This window comes from Ornithorhynchus anatinus, chromosome 2 (assembly GCF_004115215.2).
Source record: "Ornithorhynchus anatinus isolate Pmale09 chromosome 2, mOrnAna1.pri.v4, whole genome shotgun sequence".
Classification (NCBI taxonomy): domain Eukaryota; kingdom Metazoa; phylum Chordata; class Mammalia; order Monotremata; family Ornithorhynchidae; genus Ornithorhynchus; species Ornithorhynchus anatinus.
In genome coordinates this window covers 108,836,316-108,856,794 of record NC_041729.1, presented here as the reverse complement: position 1 = coordinate 108,856,794, position 20,479 = coordinate 108,836,316, and the positions used below count along the sequence as shown (strand labels likewise).

General features: G+C 47.0%; 1 protein-coding gene across 1 annotated transcript; it reads left to right on the top strand.

Moving 5' to 3' along the window:
- The first annotated feature begins 8 nt into the window (after positions 1-8).
- Positions 9-19,468, top strand: C2H2orf49 (chromosome 2 C2orf49 homolog). Its single transcript, XM_029057273.2, has 4 exons — positions 9-137; positions 6,878-7,044; positions 10,929-11,295; positions 15,282-19,468. The coding sequence occupies exons 1-4, from the start codon at positions 42-44 to the stop codon at positions 15,336-15,338; spliced, it is 687 nt and encodes a 228-aa protein (XP_028913106.1). The 5' UTR covers positions 9-41; the 3' UTR covers positions 15,339-19,468.
- Positions 19,469-20,479: the final 1,011 nt, after the last annotated feature.

The window sequence follows — 20,479 nt, the reverse complement described above, 5'->3', positions numbered from 1 at the left end:
CGGTGCCTTGTGGGAGGGAGGGGAGGGCGGCGGAGGGGCCGATGGCGTCGTGCTGGAGCCGGGCGGTCCCGGCGGCCGAGCTGCTGCTGCACCCGGAGCTGCTGTCGCACGATTTCCTGCTGCTCACCCTGGAGCAGGTGAGGGGCCGACGGGGGCACCGGGCGCTTAACAGGCACCATCGCCTCCGTTACGGTGATCATCCTCTCCGCCGCAACCGCCTCATCTGGGAAATGGGCGCGAAGCCCGGGAGCCCCACCTGGGACGACCTGATTACCTTCTATCTATCCCAGCGCTTAGAACCGTGCTTGGCCCCTAGGAAGCGCTTAACAAATCCCATCATCATCATCGTCGTGAGGATGGTTCTCTGTGCCTCAGTTTCCTCATCTGGAAAATGGGCGTGAAGCCCGGGAGCCCCACCGGGGCAACCTGATTACCTTCTATCTATCCCAGCGCTTAGAACAATGCTTGGCACCTAGGAAGCGCTTAACAAATCCCATCACCATTATTATGGTTATTCTCTGTGCCTCAGTTTCCTCATCTGGAAAATGGGCATGAAGACTGTCAGCCCCACCTGGGACAACCTGATTACCTTCTATCTGTCCCAGCGCTTAGAACAGCGCTCGGCACCTAGGAAGCGCTTAACAGATACCATCATCATCATTGTGATGATGATTCTCTGTGCCTCAGTTTCCTCATCTGGAAAATGTGGGTGGAGCCTGGGAGCCCCACCTGGGACAACCTGATTCCCTTCTATCTATCCCAGCGCTTAGAACAGTGCTTGGCACCTAGGAAGCGCTTAACAAATCCCATCATCATCATTGTGATGATGATTCTCTGTGCCTCAGTTTCCTCATCTGGAAAATGGGCATGAAGATTGTGAGCCCCACCTGGGACAACCTGATTACCTTCTGTCTCCCCCAGCGCTTAGAACAGTGCTCGGCGCATAGGAAGCGCTTAAATACCATCATTAGTATTCTCTGTGCCTCAGTTTCCTCATCTGTAAAATGGGGATGAAGACTGTGAGCCCTTCGTAGGACAACCTGATTACCTTTTATCTATCCCAGCGCTTAGAACAGTGCTTGGCACCTAGTAAGCATTTAACAAATACCAACGTTATTATTATTACTGAGCACTTGGGAGTGTAGTGCACCAGAGTTGTACATATTCCCTGCCCAGAAGGAGCTTCCAGGCGAGAGGGGGACATTTAATGCCTTAAAGTCCACGGGACAGGAAGTTTTGCTCGTGGCCGAGAGGAATGAGCGACCATTAAAAGTATTAGAGGAGGCAGGAGACTCGTTTGTTTATTTCATGGTATCTGTTAAGCGCTTACTATGTGCCAAGCCCTGTTTTAAGCGCTGGTGTAGCTGTAAGGTAATTAGGTTGGACACAGTCCCTTTCCCCCCTTTTTTTTTAAATGCTATTTATTAAGCCCTTCCTTTCTGCCGGGCGCCGTACTAAGCGCGAGTCAAGACAAGTTGGTCCCATCCCCTTCTCAATCTTAATCCCCATTTTTACAGGTGAGGTGACGGAGGCTCCGTCGGTCAGTGGTATTAGCGCTTACTTTCATTCAGTAGTATTTATTGAGCGCTTCCTATGTGCAGAGCACTGGACTAAGCGCTTGGAATGGACAAGTCGGCAACAGATACAGTCCCTGCCGTTTGACAGGCTTACAGTCTAATCGGGGGAGACGGGCAGACAAGAACAATGGCAATAAATAGAGTCAAGGGAAGAACATCTCATGAAAACAATGGCAAATAAATAGAATCAGGGTGATGTACATCTCATTAAACAAAATAAATAGGGGGATGAAGATAGAGACAGTCCAGCGGACGAGTACAGTGCTGAGGGGAGGGGACGGGAGAGGGGGAGGAGGAGAGGGAAAGGGGGGAAAAGAGGGTTTAGCTGCGGAGAGGTGAAGGGGGGGTAGAGGGAGCCGAGGGAAAAAAGGGGGAGCTCAGTCTGGGAGCAGAGCGCTGGATTGAGTGCTCGGGAGAGGACAGTGTAACGATACAACAGACACGGTCCCTGCCCACATCGAGCTGACATTCTAGAGAGGTGGAGGGAGAGAGACGCTACTATAAGTGAGCGACAGGTGTGTGCATAAACGCTATGGGCCAGGGAGGGGGGTGAAGGATGAAGGGAGCAAGTCAGGGCAACGCAGAAGGGAGTTGAAGAAAAGTGAAGTTAAGTGGCACGGGAAAGTTAAGTGAATCTTCACCCTCCACAGGTCGCCCAGCCGGTTGCCCTTCCTTCATAATAATAATATTGGTATTTAAATGCTCACTATGCGCTGGGGTAGATACAGGGTAATCAGGTTGTCCCTCGTGAGGCTCACAGTTAATCCCCATTTTACAGATGAGGGACCTGAGGCCCAGTGAAGTGACTTGCCCACAGTCACACAGCTGACAAGTGGCAGAGCTGAGATTCGAACCCATGACCTCTGACTCCCAAGCCCGGGCTCTTGCCACTGAGCCACACTGCTTCTCTAATTGAGGCCTCTCCCTGCCCGTGTGACATCCTTCCTCCCTTCCCCCAGCCCATGTAGCCTCCCCATGCCCCTCAGCACACTCCCTCCATGCCAGTGGGTGTGGGTGGCTGCCCTCGGTGGGAAGGGGTAAAGTGAAAATAATAATAATAATAATGTTGGTATTTGTTCAGTGCTTACTATGTGCAGAGCACTGTTCTAAGCGCTGGGGTAGATACTGGGTCATCAGGTCGTCCCACATGAGGCTCACAGTCTTCATCCCCATTTTACAGATGAGGGAACGGAGGCACGGAGAAGTTAAGTGACTTGCCCACAGTCACACAGCTGACAAGGGGCAGATCTGGAATTCGAACCCATGACCTCCGACTCCCAAGCCCGGGCTCTTTCCACTGAGCCACGCCACTTCTCTGAAAAGATACCTTCTTAAGGGCAACGGGAGGGCGTGCACAGAGGGGCCGAAGCGGGAATTTAGGTGGGGGTGAATAGAGTGGGGAATGAGAGATTAATCAGGAAAGGCCTCCTGAAAGGGATGCGATTTCAGAAGGGTTTTGAAGATGGGCAGAACCGGCCGTCAAGGGGGAAGGCAGCGTGGCTCAGTGGAAAGAACATGGGCTTGGGAGTCAGAGGTCATGAGTTCGAGTCCCCGCTCTGCCACTTGTCAGCTGTGTGACTGTGGGCAAGTCACTTCACTTCTCTGTGCCTCAGTCACCTCATCTGTAAAATGGGGATTAACTGTGAGCCTCACATGGGACAACCTGATTACCCTGGATCTGCCCCAGCACTTGGAATAGTGCTCGGCATATAGTAAGCGCATAACAAATACCAACATTAATTAATTAAGGCAGAAAGTTGGACGGGAACAAGAGCTCAGCTGTTGGAGGGATGAAGAAGAAGGCCAAAGTGGGATTTGCCGTGAAAGGAACTAAGCAGGGGAATGTGGAAGCAGCGTGGCTTAGGGGAAAGAGCGTGGGCTTGGGAGTCGGAGGTCGTGGGTTCTGATCCCGACTCTGGGCAAGTCACTTGACTTCTCGGTGCCTCAGTTACCTCATCTGTAAAATGTGGATGAAGACTGTGACGTGGGACAACCTAATTACCTTCTGTCTACCCCAGCACTTAGAACAGCGCTCGGCACATAGTAGGCGCTTAACAAATACCATCATCATTATTATCTTTACGTGGTGGGGGGCAGGGGAGACTGCTGATTTCATCATCAGCGGTGTTTTCTGAGCGCCTGGGAGTGTAGTACAACAGAGTTGGCAGACATATTCCCTGCCCAAAAGGAGCTTCCAGGCTATTAGTGCCTTTAAAGTCCATGGGATGGGAAATTTTGCTCGCTGCTGAGCGGAATGAGCAAATGTTGGAAATATTAGAGGAGGCAGGAGACTTGTTTGTTAATTTTATGGTACTTGTTAAGCGCTTACTATGTGTCAAGCACTAGTGTAGCTATAAGTTAATAAGGTTGGACACAGTCCTGTCCCTTATGGGGGCTCACAGTCTTAAGTAGGAGGGAGAACAGGTGTGGGGAATTGGTCTGGGCAGCAGAGTGAAGTATGGACTGAAAGCAGGGAGGTCACTGAGGAGGTTGGTACAGTAATTTAGTTGGGAGATAAGTGCTTGGGCCAGTTTGGTTAATGAGGAAGGAATGGATGCGGGAAGTTTGGGGGAGAAAAAACTGACAAGGTTTGGCGACAGGATTGAATTTGGGGCCTGAAAGAGCGAGGATAATTCCAAAGTTAACAGGCTTGAGATGGGAGGTGGGGGTGTCGTCAACTGTGATGGGAAAGGTAGATGGAGAGAGAATTTGGGAAGCAACTTGAGTTCGGTTTCAGACACGTCGAGCTTGAGGTGTCAGTGGGCTATTAATGTACAGAAGTAGGAGGAGGTGCAAGATTTTTGAGAAAGAGGTTGGACCAGCAAGGTGGATTTGGGAGTCAGCCAAGTAAAAGTGATTGTTAAAGCTGTGGGAGTGAAGTAATAAACATCAAGGCCCAGTTGCAACATTGCAACACCAGACGCTGGAAGATGGAGACCACAGATTTGCGTGTCAGAAATCAAAACCATTTATCATAATAATAATGTTGGTATTTGTTAAACGCTTACTATGTGCAGAGCACTGTTCTAAGCGCTGAGGTAGACACAGGGGAATCAGGTTGTCCCACGGGGGGCTCACAGTCTTCATCCCCATTTGACAGATGAGGGAACTGAGGCTCAGAGAAGTGAAGTGACTTGCCCACAGTCAACTGACAAGTGGCAGATCTGGGATTCGAACTCATGACCTCTGACTCCAAAGCGCACACTTCAATCAGTCACTGGTGTTTAACACCTGTGTTTCCGGGGGCCGCTTTTATTACCCAAGCACCTTACATTACTTAGTTATTTACTCCTCACAATACCCCTGTGAGGTCGGGTTAGGGTTAGGTGTTTAGTGAGCTCTTACTGTACGCAGAACACTGTACCGAGTGCTTGGGAGAGTACAGTACAATAGAGATGTACCATGGCTTCGTGGAAAGAGTGTGGGCCTGCGAGGCAGAAGACTTGGGTTCTACTCCTGGCTCTGCCACTTGTCTGCTGTTGGACCACAGGCAAGTTACTGAACTTCTCTGGGCCTCAGTTTCCTCATCTGTAAAATGGAGATGAACTCCTACTCCCTCCTACTTAGAGTGTTAGCCCTATGCGAGACAGGGACTGGATCCCCCATGATTATCCTGTATCTACCTCAGTACTTAGTACAGTGCTTGGCACATTTATTTATTTAGGCCCACTGACTTCTCACAAGGCACTTACAGTCTAGCGTGGGGACAGACATTATTATGGCAATGAGCATCAGTGCTGTGGGACTGAGAATGGGGTTCTCAAGTTCCCTTCTAGTTCTTAAGGGATGTAAATCTTAGCGCCTAGATTCTCAAGTTCCCTTCTAGTTCTTAAGGGATGTAAATCCTAGTGCCTAGATCACAGGAGAAATAGGGGAAATAAGGGCTTAGTCAGGAAAGACCTTTGGAAGATATGGTTGTAGTTTGGGCTTGAAGGTGGGGAAAAAGATGGTCTATTAGATATAAATGGAAGGGAGGATGAAGGCAAGAGATTAGTGACAAAATGGATGGGATCCAGTTACAGTCAGTAGGTTGGTGCTGGAGGAGCAAAGTGTTCGAGTTGAGTCGTAGGCGATCGGCAAGGTAAGAGAGTAGGGGAGAACTGATTGAGTACCTTAAAGCTGAGGTTAGGCGCTTGATACGGAGGTGGACGGGCGACCATGGGAAGTTTTTGAGGAGTGGGGAGATGTGGACCGAATGAGTTTTTGAAAAATGAGCCCGGCAGCAGATGGTTAGAGCGAGGAGAGACTGGAAGCGGGGAGGTCAGCGAGGAGGCTGTTGAGAAGTCCAAGCAGGATACGATAAGCGCTTGGCTCGTCATGGTAGTTTGGGTGGAGAAGAAGGGGTGGATCCTGGAGACGTTGTGAAGATAGAACCGCCACGATTTCGTGACCCTCAGTTCGCACCCTTCGAAGGTGAAACTTTCCAAGGTATCTCGCCGGTCTCTACCCGCTGATTGAATAATATTAAAAAGTGCTTACAGTGTACAGAGCATTGTACAAAGTACTTGGGAGAATACAATGCAATAGGATCGGTGGACACGATCCCCGCCAGAAGGGGCTTACGGTCTAGAAGGGTTGATAGACCCTGAAATAAATTACAGATGGGTGAATGGCAGGGTGTAAGGATGTGTACATAAGTGATGTGAGGCTGAGGGTGCAGATTCAAGAGCATACATAGGTGACACAGGAGAGAAGGCGTAGGAGAAACGAGGGCTTCGTCGGGGAAGGCCTCTTGGAGGTGATGTAATTTTAGGAGGGCTTTGATTGTGGGGAGAGTGGTGGTCTGGCTTATACGGAGGGGGAGGGAGTTCCAGGGCAGAGGTAAAAAGTGAGCTAAGGGTCATCAGTGAGATAGATGAGATCGAGATACGGTGAGTTGGTTGGAATTAGAAGAACGGAGTATAACGGGCTGGGTTGTAGTGGGTGATGGGGTGAGGTAAGAGGGGGCGAGCTGATCGAGCGCTTTGAGCAGTTGGTGAGGAGTTTCTCTTTGATGTGGAGGTGGGTGGGCATCCCTGGAGCTTTTTCATGCCTTTCCCCTTAGTGGGAAACCCCTTCCCCCTCAAATCCTTTGAACATTCAGGAATAGGATCTCTTCACTCAGTGCCTTTTGGGTGGTATTTGCCTCCTGGCAGGAAGGATGGTCTGCGTGGTAGCAATTAGGAAGATCGCTTCTGGGTTCATTATGAAAGAGTCTTCAACTTGTTTCTGTTCATGTTACCTAGTGTTTCTGTTGAATGAAGAGAACTGACTTGGCAGTCTCTCTCTCTAAAGTCATGGCTTTGTTTTCTGGCCCACAGAAGAACATAGTTGTGGAAAACGATACGAAGAGCAGTAAAGATGGACTTACGGACCTTTACGTTCAGCACGCAATCCCTTTGCCGCAGAGGGATCTGCCGAAGAGTAGATGGGGTAAAATGATGGAAAAGAAAAGAGAGCAAAAGGAATCGAAAAATGAGAGTAAAAGGTACTGTCTGTTCGTTTGTTCATCCTATTACAGTTTGGGCCATGTAAATCACTCTAGTTTCACATTTATCCATCCACTCGGCAATAACTGGGACAAAAAATGCTACATTGAGTTTCATCATGAGTGGCAACGGTTTTTCTAGAATCTACCAACTAGCCCGAAAGCTCGTTGTGGGCAGGGAATGTCACTGTTTATTGTTGTATTGTACTTTCGTAAGCGCTTAGTACAGTCTTCTTCCCAGAGTAAGTGCTCACTAAATACGATTGAATGACTGAAAGCAGGTAGTCTAGGGGGTTTGTAGAACAGAGCCTTTACTTCTTGGAGGTGAAAAATTCCCTGAGGAAAAAAATTACAAAATCATTTTTAATCCAACTGGAGGGGCTTCATGTCTTTTAGAGAAAATTTCCTGTTAGGTTCCCTCAGGTGTAGTCACACCTCTGAATCACATTACATCACATTGTAGGAGCAGTGTGGCTTAGTGGAAAGAGCCCAGGCTTGGGAGTCAGAGGACGTGGGTTCTAATCCCAGCTCCACCACTTGTCAGCTGTGTGATTTTTGGGCAAATCACTTCACTTCACTTCTCTGTGCCTGTTACCTCATCTGTAAAATGGGGATTAAAATTGTGAGCCCCACGTGGGACAGCCTGATTACACTGTATCTACCCCAGTGCTTAGAACAGTGCTTGGCACATAGCACATAGTCATGGGTTTGAATCCCCGTTCTGCCGCTTGCCAGCTGTGTGACTGTGGGCAAGTCACTTCACTTCTCTGGGCCTCAGTTCCCCTGTAAAATGGGGATTAAGACTGAGCACCACATGGGACAACCTGATCACCTTGTATCCCCCCAGCACTTAGAACAGTGCTTTGCACATAGTAAGCGCTTAACAAATACCAACATTATTAGTAGGCACTTAACAAATGCTGTCATTATTATTAATCAAAACTGGAGAAGGAGCATGGCCTAGTGGTTAGAGCACAGACTTGGGGGTCAGAAGGTCCTGGGCTCTGCCACTTGTCTGCTGTGTGACCTTGGGCATGTCATTTACCTTCTCTGTGCCTCAGTTATCTCATCTGTACAATGGGAATTCCAGATCCACTTGGTCAGGTAAGCGAAAGGCCCCTGATGCTCAGTGGACAGTGTCTGTGGTTATTGCTGGCACATGCACGTTCATCTGGGAACCTCCAGTCCCTTCACCCTGAGTCCAGCCACAGGGAAGAGGGGGTTGGCTAGTAGAGCACGGGAATCTGGAGGCCTAGAGTAGAATTCCAGCTCTCCCTGGCCTGCCTTGTCACCGTCTGCAAAATGAGGGTGGGATCCCTGGTCACCGTATCAACCAGTGTCATTTATCGAGCACTTACTGTGTGCAGAGCACTGGACTGAGCACTTTGGGGGGATCAGTACAACAGAGCTGATAGATACGCTCCCTGCCAACAAAGGAACTTACAGTCTACAGGGTGAGACAGACATTGAGATAAAAAATGTATGGCTGTTTTCAGGTGTACCCAACCTTTTTAGATGGAGAACCTCTTGTAGGATAGGAACTGCGTCTCATCTGATTATCATGTATCAGCCCCATTGCTTAGCATGGTTCATGAATCAGTGTTTAAATAAATAATAATAATAATGTTGGTATTTGTTAAGTGCTTACTATGTGCAAAGCACTGTTCTAAGCACTGGAGGGACACAAGGTGATCAGGTTGTCCCTCATGGGGCTCACAGTCTTCATCCCCATTTTACAGATGAGGGAACTGAGGCCCAGAGAAGTGAAGTGACTTGCCCACAGTCACACAGCTGACAAGTGGCAGAGCCGGGATGAGAACCCATGACCTCTGACTCCCAAGCCCAGGCTCTTTCCACTGAGCCACGCTGCTTCTCCAATACTACAGCAACATAAAAAAAAAATGGAACACCCCACTCCTCCCCCACCACACCTTAGCAGTCATTCCTCAGTGCTGCCAGTTGGGCAAATATCAGCATCCCGAACGTTTACACTATTTAAATGTCTCAAAATTGGAGAAGAAAGAATAGGTGTAGAATATCATTTTTGGAGGGGTGGGATATTGGCAACCCATTGCAAATCCAGAGGCCTTACTACAGGGTAGAATTTTGATGAAAAATAATCAAAATTATTATTATGGTATTTGTTCAGCATTAAGCCCTGGGACAGATACACGACAATTACCTGCCCCATGAGGCTAGTCATAGTCTAAGTAGGAGGGAGAACAGGTTTTGAATCTCCATTTTTCCAATAAAGCAACTGAGATCCAGAGAAGTTAAGTGACTTGCCCGAGATCACACAGCACAGAATTGGCGGAGCTGGAATTAAATCCCAGCTCTTCTGACTCCCTTTGTAAGTGAGACTGAGCACCTTATGCTCAAGGGAGTCTTGTGCCTGTGGCCAAAGTGTTGGGCCTAACCTCTGTAACCTGGGACGTCGGAGGGAAGAGGCGATGGGGCCCGGTGGCTGACCTGGGGTCTCCACCCCACCCCTTTCTGCTCAGCCATAGCCCTGACTGCCAGAGGTGCCCCAGAGTGGGTGGGGGTCCTTACTAGGAATATCCTCCACGGCCGGGGCATCTTCCCCTGAGCCTTGGGGGTCTCCGACTGATCCCTCCCCTTTCCCAACAGCCCAGGAAGTGGGAAGGGCAGCGGGGATGTTGGGAAAGCTTCTACTCTCCCCTCTCTCAGCTGCATCCTCAACAGCTGACTCGCTTGCCCTGCTTGGTTCCCCTCCCCCTCCATGTCTTCTGCCACTGTTTTCAGGACCCAGTTTGTTCATGAGTATTTTTAGTAGTAATAATAATAATAGTGGTATTTGTTAAATGCTCGCTCTGTGCCAACCACTGTTCGAAGCACTGGGGTAGATAGGAGGCAGTCAGGTCAGACATAGTCCCTGTCCCACATGGGGCTCACAGTATTAATCCCCATTTTGCAGATGGGGGAACTGAGGTACAGAGAAATTGTGACATGCCCAAGGTCACACAGCAGACATGTGGCGGAGCATCCTCTGACTTCCAGGCTCATGCTCTTTAGCTGAGCATCAAGGAAACAGCATTGCCTTTACCCCATATTCAGTAAACTGCACCTAGCACTGGGTAGTTTTAGAAAATTACTTCTTAGGAACCCCTGAATCTTTGGAAAAATAATAGTTCAGGTTTTTCAAACCTTTTTTTAAAGAAACGAACTGCAACCCAACTCTCCTGCCCCATGTATATTTTAAGCCCTGAGCCTACAGAAGGAATGGTTGATTCTTTATTTCCATCTGTTTTACCCCAGATTAACCACCAGCAGAGTTGGGCTTATATTTGACTTGTCAAATTGGGTCTTCTCAAGTTGGTCCACCACAGTTAGCAGAAGGGTATAAGGTGCTGTATTTGGTGGTTTCTCAGGCTCAGAGTGAGGATTTTTCATAGGTTTGAAGCTAGTACAACTAGTTTTCTATGCCTGTTTTAATTTGTGCTGGCTCTGCTTGGGCTTCTGTGCTGGACAGGTGTTTTAGCTATTTCAATGAAACAACTCCCTATCCGGGATGCAATTTTTCAGGTGTTCATCCATTTGCCTGTTGCATGACCTTGGACAAGTCACTTGTCTGTGCTCCAGTTTCTTTATCTGTGAGATGGGAATTCAGTGCCTGTTTCTCCCGGCCCCATGGGGGACAGGGACTGTGTCTAATAATAATGATGATGGTATTTGTTAAGCGCTACTATGGGTCAGGCTCTGTTCTGAGCGCTGGGGCAGATATGGGCTGATCAGGTCGGACACAACCTGATTGTCTTGTGGCTAGTCCAGCGCTTGGCACATAGTAGGTGCTTAACCACTACTGAAATAATACGCTATATCAGGGACTGTAAGGAGAATAATACTCATTATCTCGTTCCTTTCAGCGACGTGGCAGTGGGAGGCCTGCGGAAGCGACCTCTCATCGTCTTCGATGGAAGCTCAACCAGTACAAGCATTAAAGTGAAAAAGACAGAGAACGGGGCCAACGATCGCCTGAAGCCTCCACCTTCGACGCACACCACCAGCCACCCCCTCCGCAAGCTCTCTCATCCCTCGTCACCTTCCGTTTCGCCCTCCGTCTTACCTACGGACGTTAAAGTGCCAACCCCAAACGGCAGCGAACAGAACCACGACGTAGGGACTGGAAGGAGTTCGCTGGCTAATGTGAAATCCCCTCCATCGTCTCCGGTCGGCAGCCCTGCCGTCGTGAAATTGAAGAGGGCCGCTCCCAAAGAAGAAGTAGAGTCAGTGGTACGTGCGAGAGGAGCTCTGGCCGGGCCAGGGTGGGGTCCCTGAAGGGACGAGGGCAGGAGAAAAGGCACCCCTGGTTCCCTTTGCGTCACTTTTTATCTCTTCATTTTTCCCATCACGCTTTCACAAGGGCCTCCTGTTAAACTTTGTGTTTAGTGTCTCTTTTGTCAGTGTGACTAACTCAGAAGTTTCCAGTTTCCTTTAAAATGGAACACCATGCGAAAAGTTACAGAAAACTTGCTCTCTAGACCTCCCTCTTTTTTGCACAGATTTTTTGTTCTGCCTGGAGTTGTACCTACTTGGATATTTTGGTTTTAATATCCAGAGTTCCTAGTGCTGGATGTCTAGATTTATGAGGTGTGAGTTCTGGGTTTCAGCTGTCCTTTGGCTCCTCAAAATGTAACCCACTTGTAATTACATTGTGATCACTAATATTTGTTGATCACCTTCTTTGGGCAAGTACTAGGTGCTTGGTATTAATGCCAAAATGTGGAAATTGACAGTCTCTTCCTTCAAGTGGTTTCCAATCCAGAGCGAGAACAAACATACTAAAATCTAACTTAAAAATATGTCTCTGGTCCAGGTACAGCAGTATTTCTCCCAACCTAAATACACCCAATTCTCCTATAAAGAACCCCAAGTGAAGGAATGTTCACTTGGAGGCTTCCCACCCCCACCCCCACACCGCCCCATGAGCAAATCTACATACCTACATGCAAGCATTTCTTCCGACACCACATCGTGCTGTATCTAGACAGATGTGCTCCATGGTCACATATTCCTTAAATCTGCCGTGGCGGATTTTTTTTTCCACAGTGAGTAAGAATGCATGTATTTCAGTAGGACCGAGTGTATTTTGAAAGTTCCTGCTCCCTCTGTCACCCACCTCTTCTCCAGTCATAGGGCTGGGCTGTTGGGATGACTCTGAGGCTATTAGCCCCCCATATGGCCCAGTCCTGAAGGCAAAGAGGTCAAGCTGCACACCATTCCTCATTCACTCTCTAGCCTGGCTATATTTAGAGTGGGTGTATGAGGAACAGCTTGGGGTAGTGGGAAGGGCACGGGCCTGGGAGCCAGAAGCTCATGGGTTCATTCATTCATTCGTATATATTCTGCGCTTACTGTGTGCAGAGAACTGTACTAAGCACTTGGAAAGTACAATTCAGCAACAGGTAGAGACAGTCCCTGCCCACAGCAGGCTCACAGTTTAGAAGTGGGGAGACAGCATCAAAACAAGTAAACAGGCATCAATAGCATCAATTAAAATAAAGAGAATTATAGATATATACACATCATTAATAGAATATATAGAATTATAAATATGTAACGCACACAAGTGCTGTGGGGCGGGGAGGGGGCACTCCGCCACTTGTCTGCTGCATGTCATTTAATCTAAAATGTTAGTTTAAATAATAGGACATTAATCTAAAATATTTGTCCAGAGACCAAAGTTTGAGGACTGGATGACTAATAAGTTTCTGCCTTCCAATTTACCTTTTTTTCTCAAATGGTATTTAAGTGCTTAGTATGTGCCAAGCAGTGTACTAAGCACTGGGTTAGATAGAAGCTAATCAGGGTGGGTGTGGTCCCTGTCCCACATGGGCCTCACAGTCTCAATCCCCAAGTTGTGGGCAGGGAATGTGTCTACCAACTCTGTTCTGTTGTACTCTCCCAAGTGCTTAGTACAGTGCTTTGCACACACTAAGCGCTCAATAAATACAAGTGATCGATTAATTTTACATATAGGTAACTGAAACCCAGAGAAGTGAAGTGACTCTCCCGAGATCACACAACGGACAAGTGGCAGAGCCGGGGTTAGAAACCATAGAACACAGCTCCTCTGACTCCCAGGCCCGTTATCTTTCCCCCTAGGCCACAGAACCGTGTCTGTCTACAGTACTGCTCCCTCCCAGCTGCCTAGTACAGTGCTTAGCACGCAGTAAGCACTCAATAAGTACCATCAACTGATTGAGATTGTTTGCTTTCAGGCCCTTGGCCTTTACTGAAGCTCTCCTGGGTGCTTACCACTTTTCCCATTGATAAGAGTTTCTGGCCAGCTTCTCCCTTTAGAAGAGTCAATCCACATACTAACTCTGTCATACTGGTCTCTCCCAAGCACACAGTGCTCTGTACACAGTAAGCGCTCCATAAATACGATTGATTTCTTTCTTTTAAATGGAAGGAAACGGTGCTTTTCTGAAAAAGGAGCTTTCCTTGTTGGTGTGCCTATGGAAGCTCATTTTCATATGATAATAATCATTCTTAAAATTCTTGTAGATAAATGCTTACTATGTGCCAAGTACTCTTCTAATTGCTGGAGTAGATACAAGATAATCAGGTTGGATACCGTCCCTGTCCCACATGGAGTTCACAGTCTCGATCCCCCTTTTACCGATGAAGTAACTGAGTCACAGAGAAGTGAAGAGACTTGCCCAGAATCACACAGCAGACATGTGGCAGAGCTGGGATTCGAACCCATGTCCTCTGACTCCCAGGCCCAGGCTCTTTCCACTAATCCACACTGCTTCTTGTATCCCTTGCACCTTCGGTTAGAGGTGTTGGGCCTCTGTTTCATTTTGTTTGGGAGTTGGCATGCCTGAAAACAGCAGTGGCTGAAAAGTGCGGCTTCTTCTGGTACAAGACCAGATGCGTGGGGGGAAGCTGTGAGTTCAGTTACTCCATCAATGATATTTAGTGAACGTCTACTGTCCAGATTTTAGGTACGAGGGTCGCCTTCTGCTAATACAGTTGTCGTCTTACGCTTTCGAATCGTATCCAACCCATAGTGACGCCAAGGACACATCTCTCCCAGAATGTTCCACCTCCATAGAGTTTTCTTGGTAAAAATGCGGAAGTAGTTTACCGTTGCCACCTTCTGCGTGGTAAATTTGAGTCTCTGCCCTCGACTCTCTCCTGTGCCGCTGCTGCCCAGCACAGGTGAGTTTTGACTTGTAGCAGATCGCCTTCCACTCGCTAGCCACTGCCCAAGCTAGGAGTGGAAATGGCTCTGCTTGACTCTCCCTCCCATAGTTGACCCTGGTAGAGTACTGGAAACTCTCCCGGTGCGACCCCGAGAGGAGGCTAATACAGTACATTCCGTTGTTTTAGAGAAGCAGTGTGGCCTAGGGGAAAGAGCATGAGCCTGGGAGTCAGAGGACCTGGGTTCTAATGCTGGCTCTGCCAGTCTTCTGCTGGGGGAAAGAGCATGAGCCTGGGAGTCAGAGGACCTGGGTTGTAATGCTGGTTCCGCCAGTCTTCTGCTGGGGGTGTCCTTGGGCAAGTCAGTTAACTTCTCTATGCTTCAGGGAGTTTATCTGTAAAATGGGGATTAAGACTGGGGGCCCTATTTGGGACAGGGACTGTGTCCAACCGGATTATCTACCTCAGTGCACAGTTCAGTGTCTGGCACATAGTGAGCTCTTAAGAAATACGATGGAAAAGCCCAGAAAACATGCTTTATAGCATTTCGGCTGGAATGGGCAGTAGAATTAGGGAGCATTTCTCTGACTGTTATATCTATAATTCTGTTTATATTTATGCTCTTGATGCCTGTCTACTTGTTTTGTCTGTCTCCCCGCTTTTAGACTGTGAGCCCATTGTGGGGTAGGGATTGTTGCCGAATTGAACCCTCCAAGCGCTTAGTACAGTGCTCCGCACACAGTAAACGCTCAGTAAATACGATTAAATGAATGAATGAAAGCGCAGGTACGTCTGGTTACAGCAAGGCATGGTGTCAGGAGGAGCAGCTGTATGTGTGCGCAGCGTTGGACACGGTGAGCGCTGTGCCAGTTTTCCTTTACACCAAGTTAAATGAAGGCATCACACAATCTCCACCGTATTAGGAGATCGGGATCAACGGGTTCCCAGCATTCCAGAACAGTTTTCCCCACCAGGCGGCGGGAGAGAGCTGCAGTAAATATGGAATTCTGGAGCATTCTGCTCTTGGAATGTGACTGACTCTCTCCTGTGACTCCCTTCTTTTCCAGAATGACCTGAAGCCCACGGAAGCCAAGAGGAAGATTCAACATGTCACGTGGCCCTAAACGAGTGGGCTTCCGGGAATGTAAATATACTCTGTAGCAGTAGGTTTCAGAAGGAATAGGTCAGGTTTTATTGACCGCAGAAAATACCACATTTGCAGGGATAGAGTGCCGTGAATTTTCCTCAGAGGTTTAAAACAACCTTGCGGATAAGTACGAAGAAATATAACAGTCCATAACTCTCTTTTAACCAGCCTGCCTTGTTCACCGGTAGTAAATAAGATAAGATTGGTGTTCTCTTTATTACTCACCTAAAAATAATACATAACTAATGACTTTCAGTTAGTAGCCCCTGCACATCTGTCATAAAGCCTCCTCATATTCTTCAGCGAGCATCCATTTTAACATTCCCTCAAGGGAGCCACCCATATCCATTACAGCATCCAACAGGCAAGTCAAAAGTTAATCGGGCCCCCGTCCCCTGACTTGATTGCCTCAGTTGTTCCGGTCACCCCTTCGCTCAGCTCGTTTTTCTTGGCTTTTGCCAAAGTCGGTCCCTTCTCGCCTCCCTCAACCAGGAAGAACAGATTTGAAAAGCTTTCCAGCACCCAATCGCATACTTCCGAGACTATTGGACAGCGAAAGCTTGTTCTAAACAAGCTCCCGAGACTCGCTTTATGGCGATTTAGTTAGAAATAAGGTTTCTGAGAGCATTCTGGAACTTTTTCTTTCCAGTAAATTGTTCACTTCTGTGGCATTCACAAAAATGAGGTTGTCAACAGTCACATCCGGCCGAAGCTTGGAAATCGTTTTGGAAACAGTGTCTTGGAATTTTCACTCTTCTCCCTTTTTTCCCCTGCTTAATTTGGTGGACTTTTTCCCACAGGGTATAGTCAGAATGAAAAAATACAGGGGTGCAGAATAATGCGTTTTTTTCCTCAGAATAAGAGCAAATAACACAAGAGCGAATATCAGAATTGATAATAAGGAGAATAGATGAGCAGCACCACTGGAAAATCAGATGCCAATAAGATCTTGTTTCTTCTATAGCCCCCCATGGGGGTGATTCTATCACTGAAGGAGTTGCTGGTGGTAGTACAGACCCCCGTCTCTGTGATCCGGATGATAATATAAACCCATGAGCCGTGCCAGTCCTGGGTCGGATCCCAGCGGTCCATTCAGCCCAGGATTCCGTCTCCAACAGTGGCAACAGGATGTTGGAGGAACCATGTGGTAATTGCCCTCTTGAAAAATGACCATACTTGTCTAATTTCCTCCACCAAATAACCCCCTCACTCCCCTCTCCCTCTTTGTAGACCCCCTCCATCCCCAAATTTTGAAGGAAAGAAAGTATTTTTGTAAGCAGTGATAGACGTGCACCCCAAGGAAGGAAGACGAGAGGGGTCAGAGTGAACTAATGCCATGGAATTAGGCTCATCCATAGGGGAAGGGGTTTTTTTTGGTTTATTGAGGGTTTTTTTGTTTATTGAAAGGTTTTTTGTTTTTTCTTTAATGTGCACATTTGTGGTGGGAGTAGAAAGGACCAGAGTGTGAAAAACCCATAAAGTCAAGATCGAGGCAGGCAGGAGATGGGGAGTTTATTATTTAAAACTGCACTCAGAGAGGAAGGAGGGCGGTATTATTGGAGTTCCTTGTAGGCAAGGAAAAGGTCTTTCAACTCTGTTGTAGTGTACTCCCCCAAGTGCTTAGTGCAGTGTTCTGCACCCAGTAACAGCTCAGTAAATGCCACTGATTGATTCATTGTATGCAGTACTTTTCAGAGTGCAGTAGAGGAGAGGCAGTCTCCCCTCCTTACCTCTTTTTTTTTTTTTTTACTCTATATTTTACTGCTCCCTCTATTGTAAGACTTAATTCCCTGTGAAGTAGCCCTCCCTTTGTTTGGGAGATGCCAAAATTCTATAAAAAAAGTGGGGCAATTAGTGACTAAATATGGTTTTAGAGAATTTATAATCACCCATCACCTTCATTTTTCGTTGCTGTGGGGAGGTTTTTTTCCCCCCAAGCTTCCCATGGTGACTTGCATTTCCACGCCTGATCTTGGGTCTCACCCTTTGAGTCTTCTGCTTGGTAGAATTCACTTTCAACTCAAAGTTGGCTTTTCCAAATTTTGTAGAGAAGCTTCTTTCTCTGCTATATCCGAGGTGGGTGGCTCTTAAGAAGTCTTGTAAAATATTTAACGAGTAGCTTGGCAGGTAAGTGCAAGCCCCTAACCCACTTTCATTTTTCTTTTAAAGTCGATTTGTCTTCCAGATTGTGGGGGGGGTGACGAAATGTCCGTATGATCGCCTTCGGATTTTTAAAAAATGGCATCTGAGGGTGACGGTGGACGCTGAGGCTGCTGGATGTACCCCGGGGCAAGAAGGGTCTTTTTTCAAACAGTCCAAGGCAGAGGAAGCAGGGAAGCAGGCACTGCGGTTTAGGCCACTTACCCACGTGCTACTCCGGCATCTGGCGGTGTTCTGTTTTAAACTGCAGGCCTGGCCATTACCATGACCAAGTGGTTGAGAAGTGGAGGTTCTGCTCTGCCCCTATCAGATATTGGGACCGGGTACCTCAAACTGCAAGGAAATGGCCAAAGAACTGCTTGTCGTCCCATCCCCCATTGCCTGCCTCCCTCCAAACGGCACTGCTACCAACTGGGTTCAGTTCCTGGTCCATTCGGTAATCAACAGTCTCGAAGACGGGCCGTGAATATCTGAAAGGTGATATCTGGCTTTCAAGGATCTGTTGCAACCCTAGACATTTAGGGATCCTGAGATTGGCAGTGAGCTCAGAGAGAAGGATACGTTATATTTTGTGTGCCGTAGACCTGCTCCTCTCAGCTGCATTGTTCTCTTGGCCATTTCAGTGAAAGTTAGCCCGCCGGCAGTTCTTGGCCGGGAAAAACATTTTTCTATTGCTTTTATTATTCAAAATGAAATTCATTTTTTATTCGTGTATTTAACATGCAGATTAAGTTGGTAATAAACAGCTGAACTGTGTAACAAAACTTTGCTTCACATTGAAGTTGCTGTTATGGTCATTCGAAGGTAAATGCTCAACTGGGAGCTCATTGATGAACTCTTTATGTGTATTTTTTGTTCCTGATTGAATCTTAGTGGTGAAGTCAAAATGGAAATGCGTGTCATGCCCTTCTCTTCATAAACTGAACACAAGACACTCACCACATCTTACCACTTTTGCCTGCTGTTTCTCTTGAAGTCAATAGAGAACTTTTTCTCCTGAGGGTACCTATAAAAGGACAGAGTGAGGGAGAAAAGTGAAGAGGGAAGTCACGTCTGGAACCTCTCTGCAGTGTGCTTTCACCTCTCCTTGTGATGGCTGAAACAAGCTCCAAAACAATTTGGTTTAGGCCTCCAGCTCTTTTTTTTCCCCCCAGTAGCCAGTTTTATCGGGTCTCACTGCTAAACCCTGTGGGCCATTATGAGGCAGATCCTCCCAGTTTCTAGCCATCCCTGGGTTATTGGTAGATAAAAGGCCTTGGCTTGGACTAGTGCTCAGGACTGTCAGAGGAGGACAGAAGCCCCCTTTCCCCTCCTACCTCAAAGCTGAAAGTCCCATCCTTCTCCTAGGGAGGAAAACCCTGGCTCAGCTCATGTTGCCCCACCTCCCCCCCACCCGCCTCCTTTAAGCCCCCGGCAACCATTTAGTAAATTCCAGTTTCATTGCATAAATTTCCGTCATGGCCTGAAACTGTTAACCTGTATCGTCTGTGGCCCCAAATTTATGAGAGCTTAGGCTTGGGAAAATCTGGCTCATTGAGGAGTTCCAACAAGATGATGTGATTGTCACTACTTGAGCTTTTCATCATTGAACTTCCTTTTTGCACTAACTTTTTCCTTGACTTAAGCGCCAGAAGGTAGCATGGACAGGTGGTCTGAAAATTTGTTCAGAAACGACCTATTTGGAAGTTACATGAAGTGAAAGTATCAGACAGTAGATTGTAGAGAGAGATGTCCCAAAGAGCTTCCCTGTTCACAACTGTGGAGTTCAGTTTATTTTAGATGCTGTAAAAAGTGGTTGGGTTATTCTTTCTTATTTTTCAGTGTGCTCTTTTAACCCTTGCACAGGTTTTGTACAGCAAAGTTTAACACTGTAATGTACATTTTTGTATGTAAAGAGCTGTCTTTTAAGTAGCCATATCCTTATTTAAATAAAATGAACAAAAATAATCTTGGGGACAGATTTATTTGAAGAGCAGTTGCTAGAGCGACATGAATAACTACTTGGAATATCCCCTTTATTTAAGATGCTCGGAAGTGTTTCTTTTCATCTAGTTTAATACATTTACACCTCAATATCTAAAAGTGGTTTTTGTCCCACTTCTTTGGAAGGTTTCTACCTTGGGATAGTCCTAGGAGACACTAAAGCTGCCAGTGTTCTATGTATCCTGAAAGATTATAACTGAGCATATAGGAGTGTTTCATTTGCCTACATAAAAAAGTGAAAATCTCTTGGTATACTAGTTCAATTTGAGACATTGCTGTATTCTCTTGATCACTTTATTACTGAAACTTGATTATTTTAGTTTGGTATAAAGCCTAAAAAACATGGACAATGTGATTCCTTTGGGATTCTTTTCATTTTCTTCTTTAACAATTCAAGTTTTCCCCCGCAGATTTTACACTCTGCTAATTTGTGAAGGCCTTTGTGGGTTACTAAAGGAGATTTAAAAATTCCTCATTTTACTTGTGGTTCCCGATAGGCATATATTGCAGAGATTCATCTTACCTCCGCGGCATATCATCTTTGTCAAATACCATCTCTTCCCCTGCTCTCCCACTCCCCAACTGTGGGTCTCCTTTGGAACTCAGTTTACACTCACTTCCCTGGGGAGTTGATCCACTCTTGCAGATTCAACTACGACCTCTCTGTGATGACTCCCAAATCTGTCCTGTTAACCCTGGACCCTCTCTGCCACCTTGTATTTCCTCCTGCCTTCATTCAGTCATATTTATTGAGCACTTACTGTGTGCAACACACTGTACTAAGAGCTTGGAAAGTACAGTTCAACAAGAGGCATTCCCTGCCCAAATTGGGGTTTACAGTCTAGAAGAGGGGAGACAGACATTAAAACAAGTAAGCAGGCATTGATATAAATAGAATTACAGATCTATACATATCAAAAACAAGTCAACAGGCATTAATATAAAGGATATCTCTGGCTGTCCATCCACCTCCTC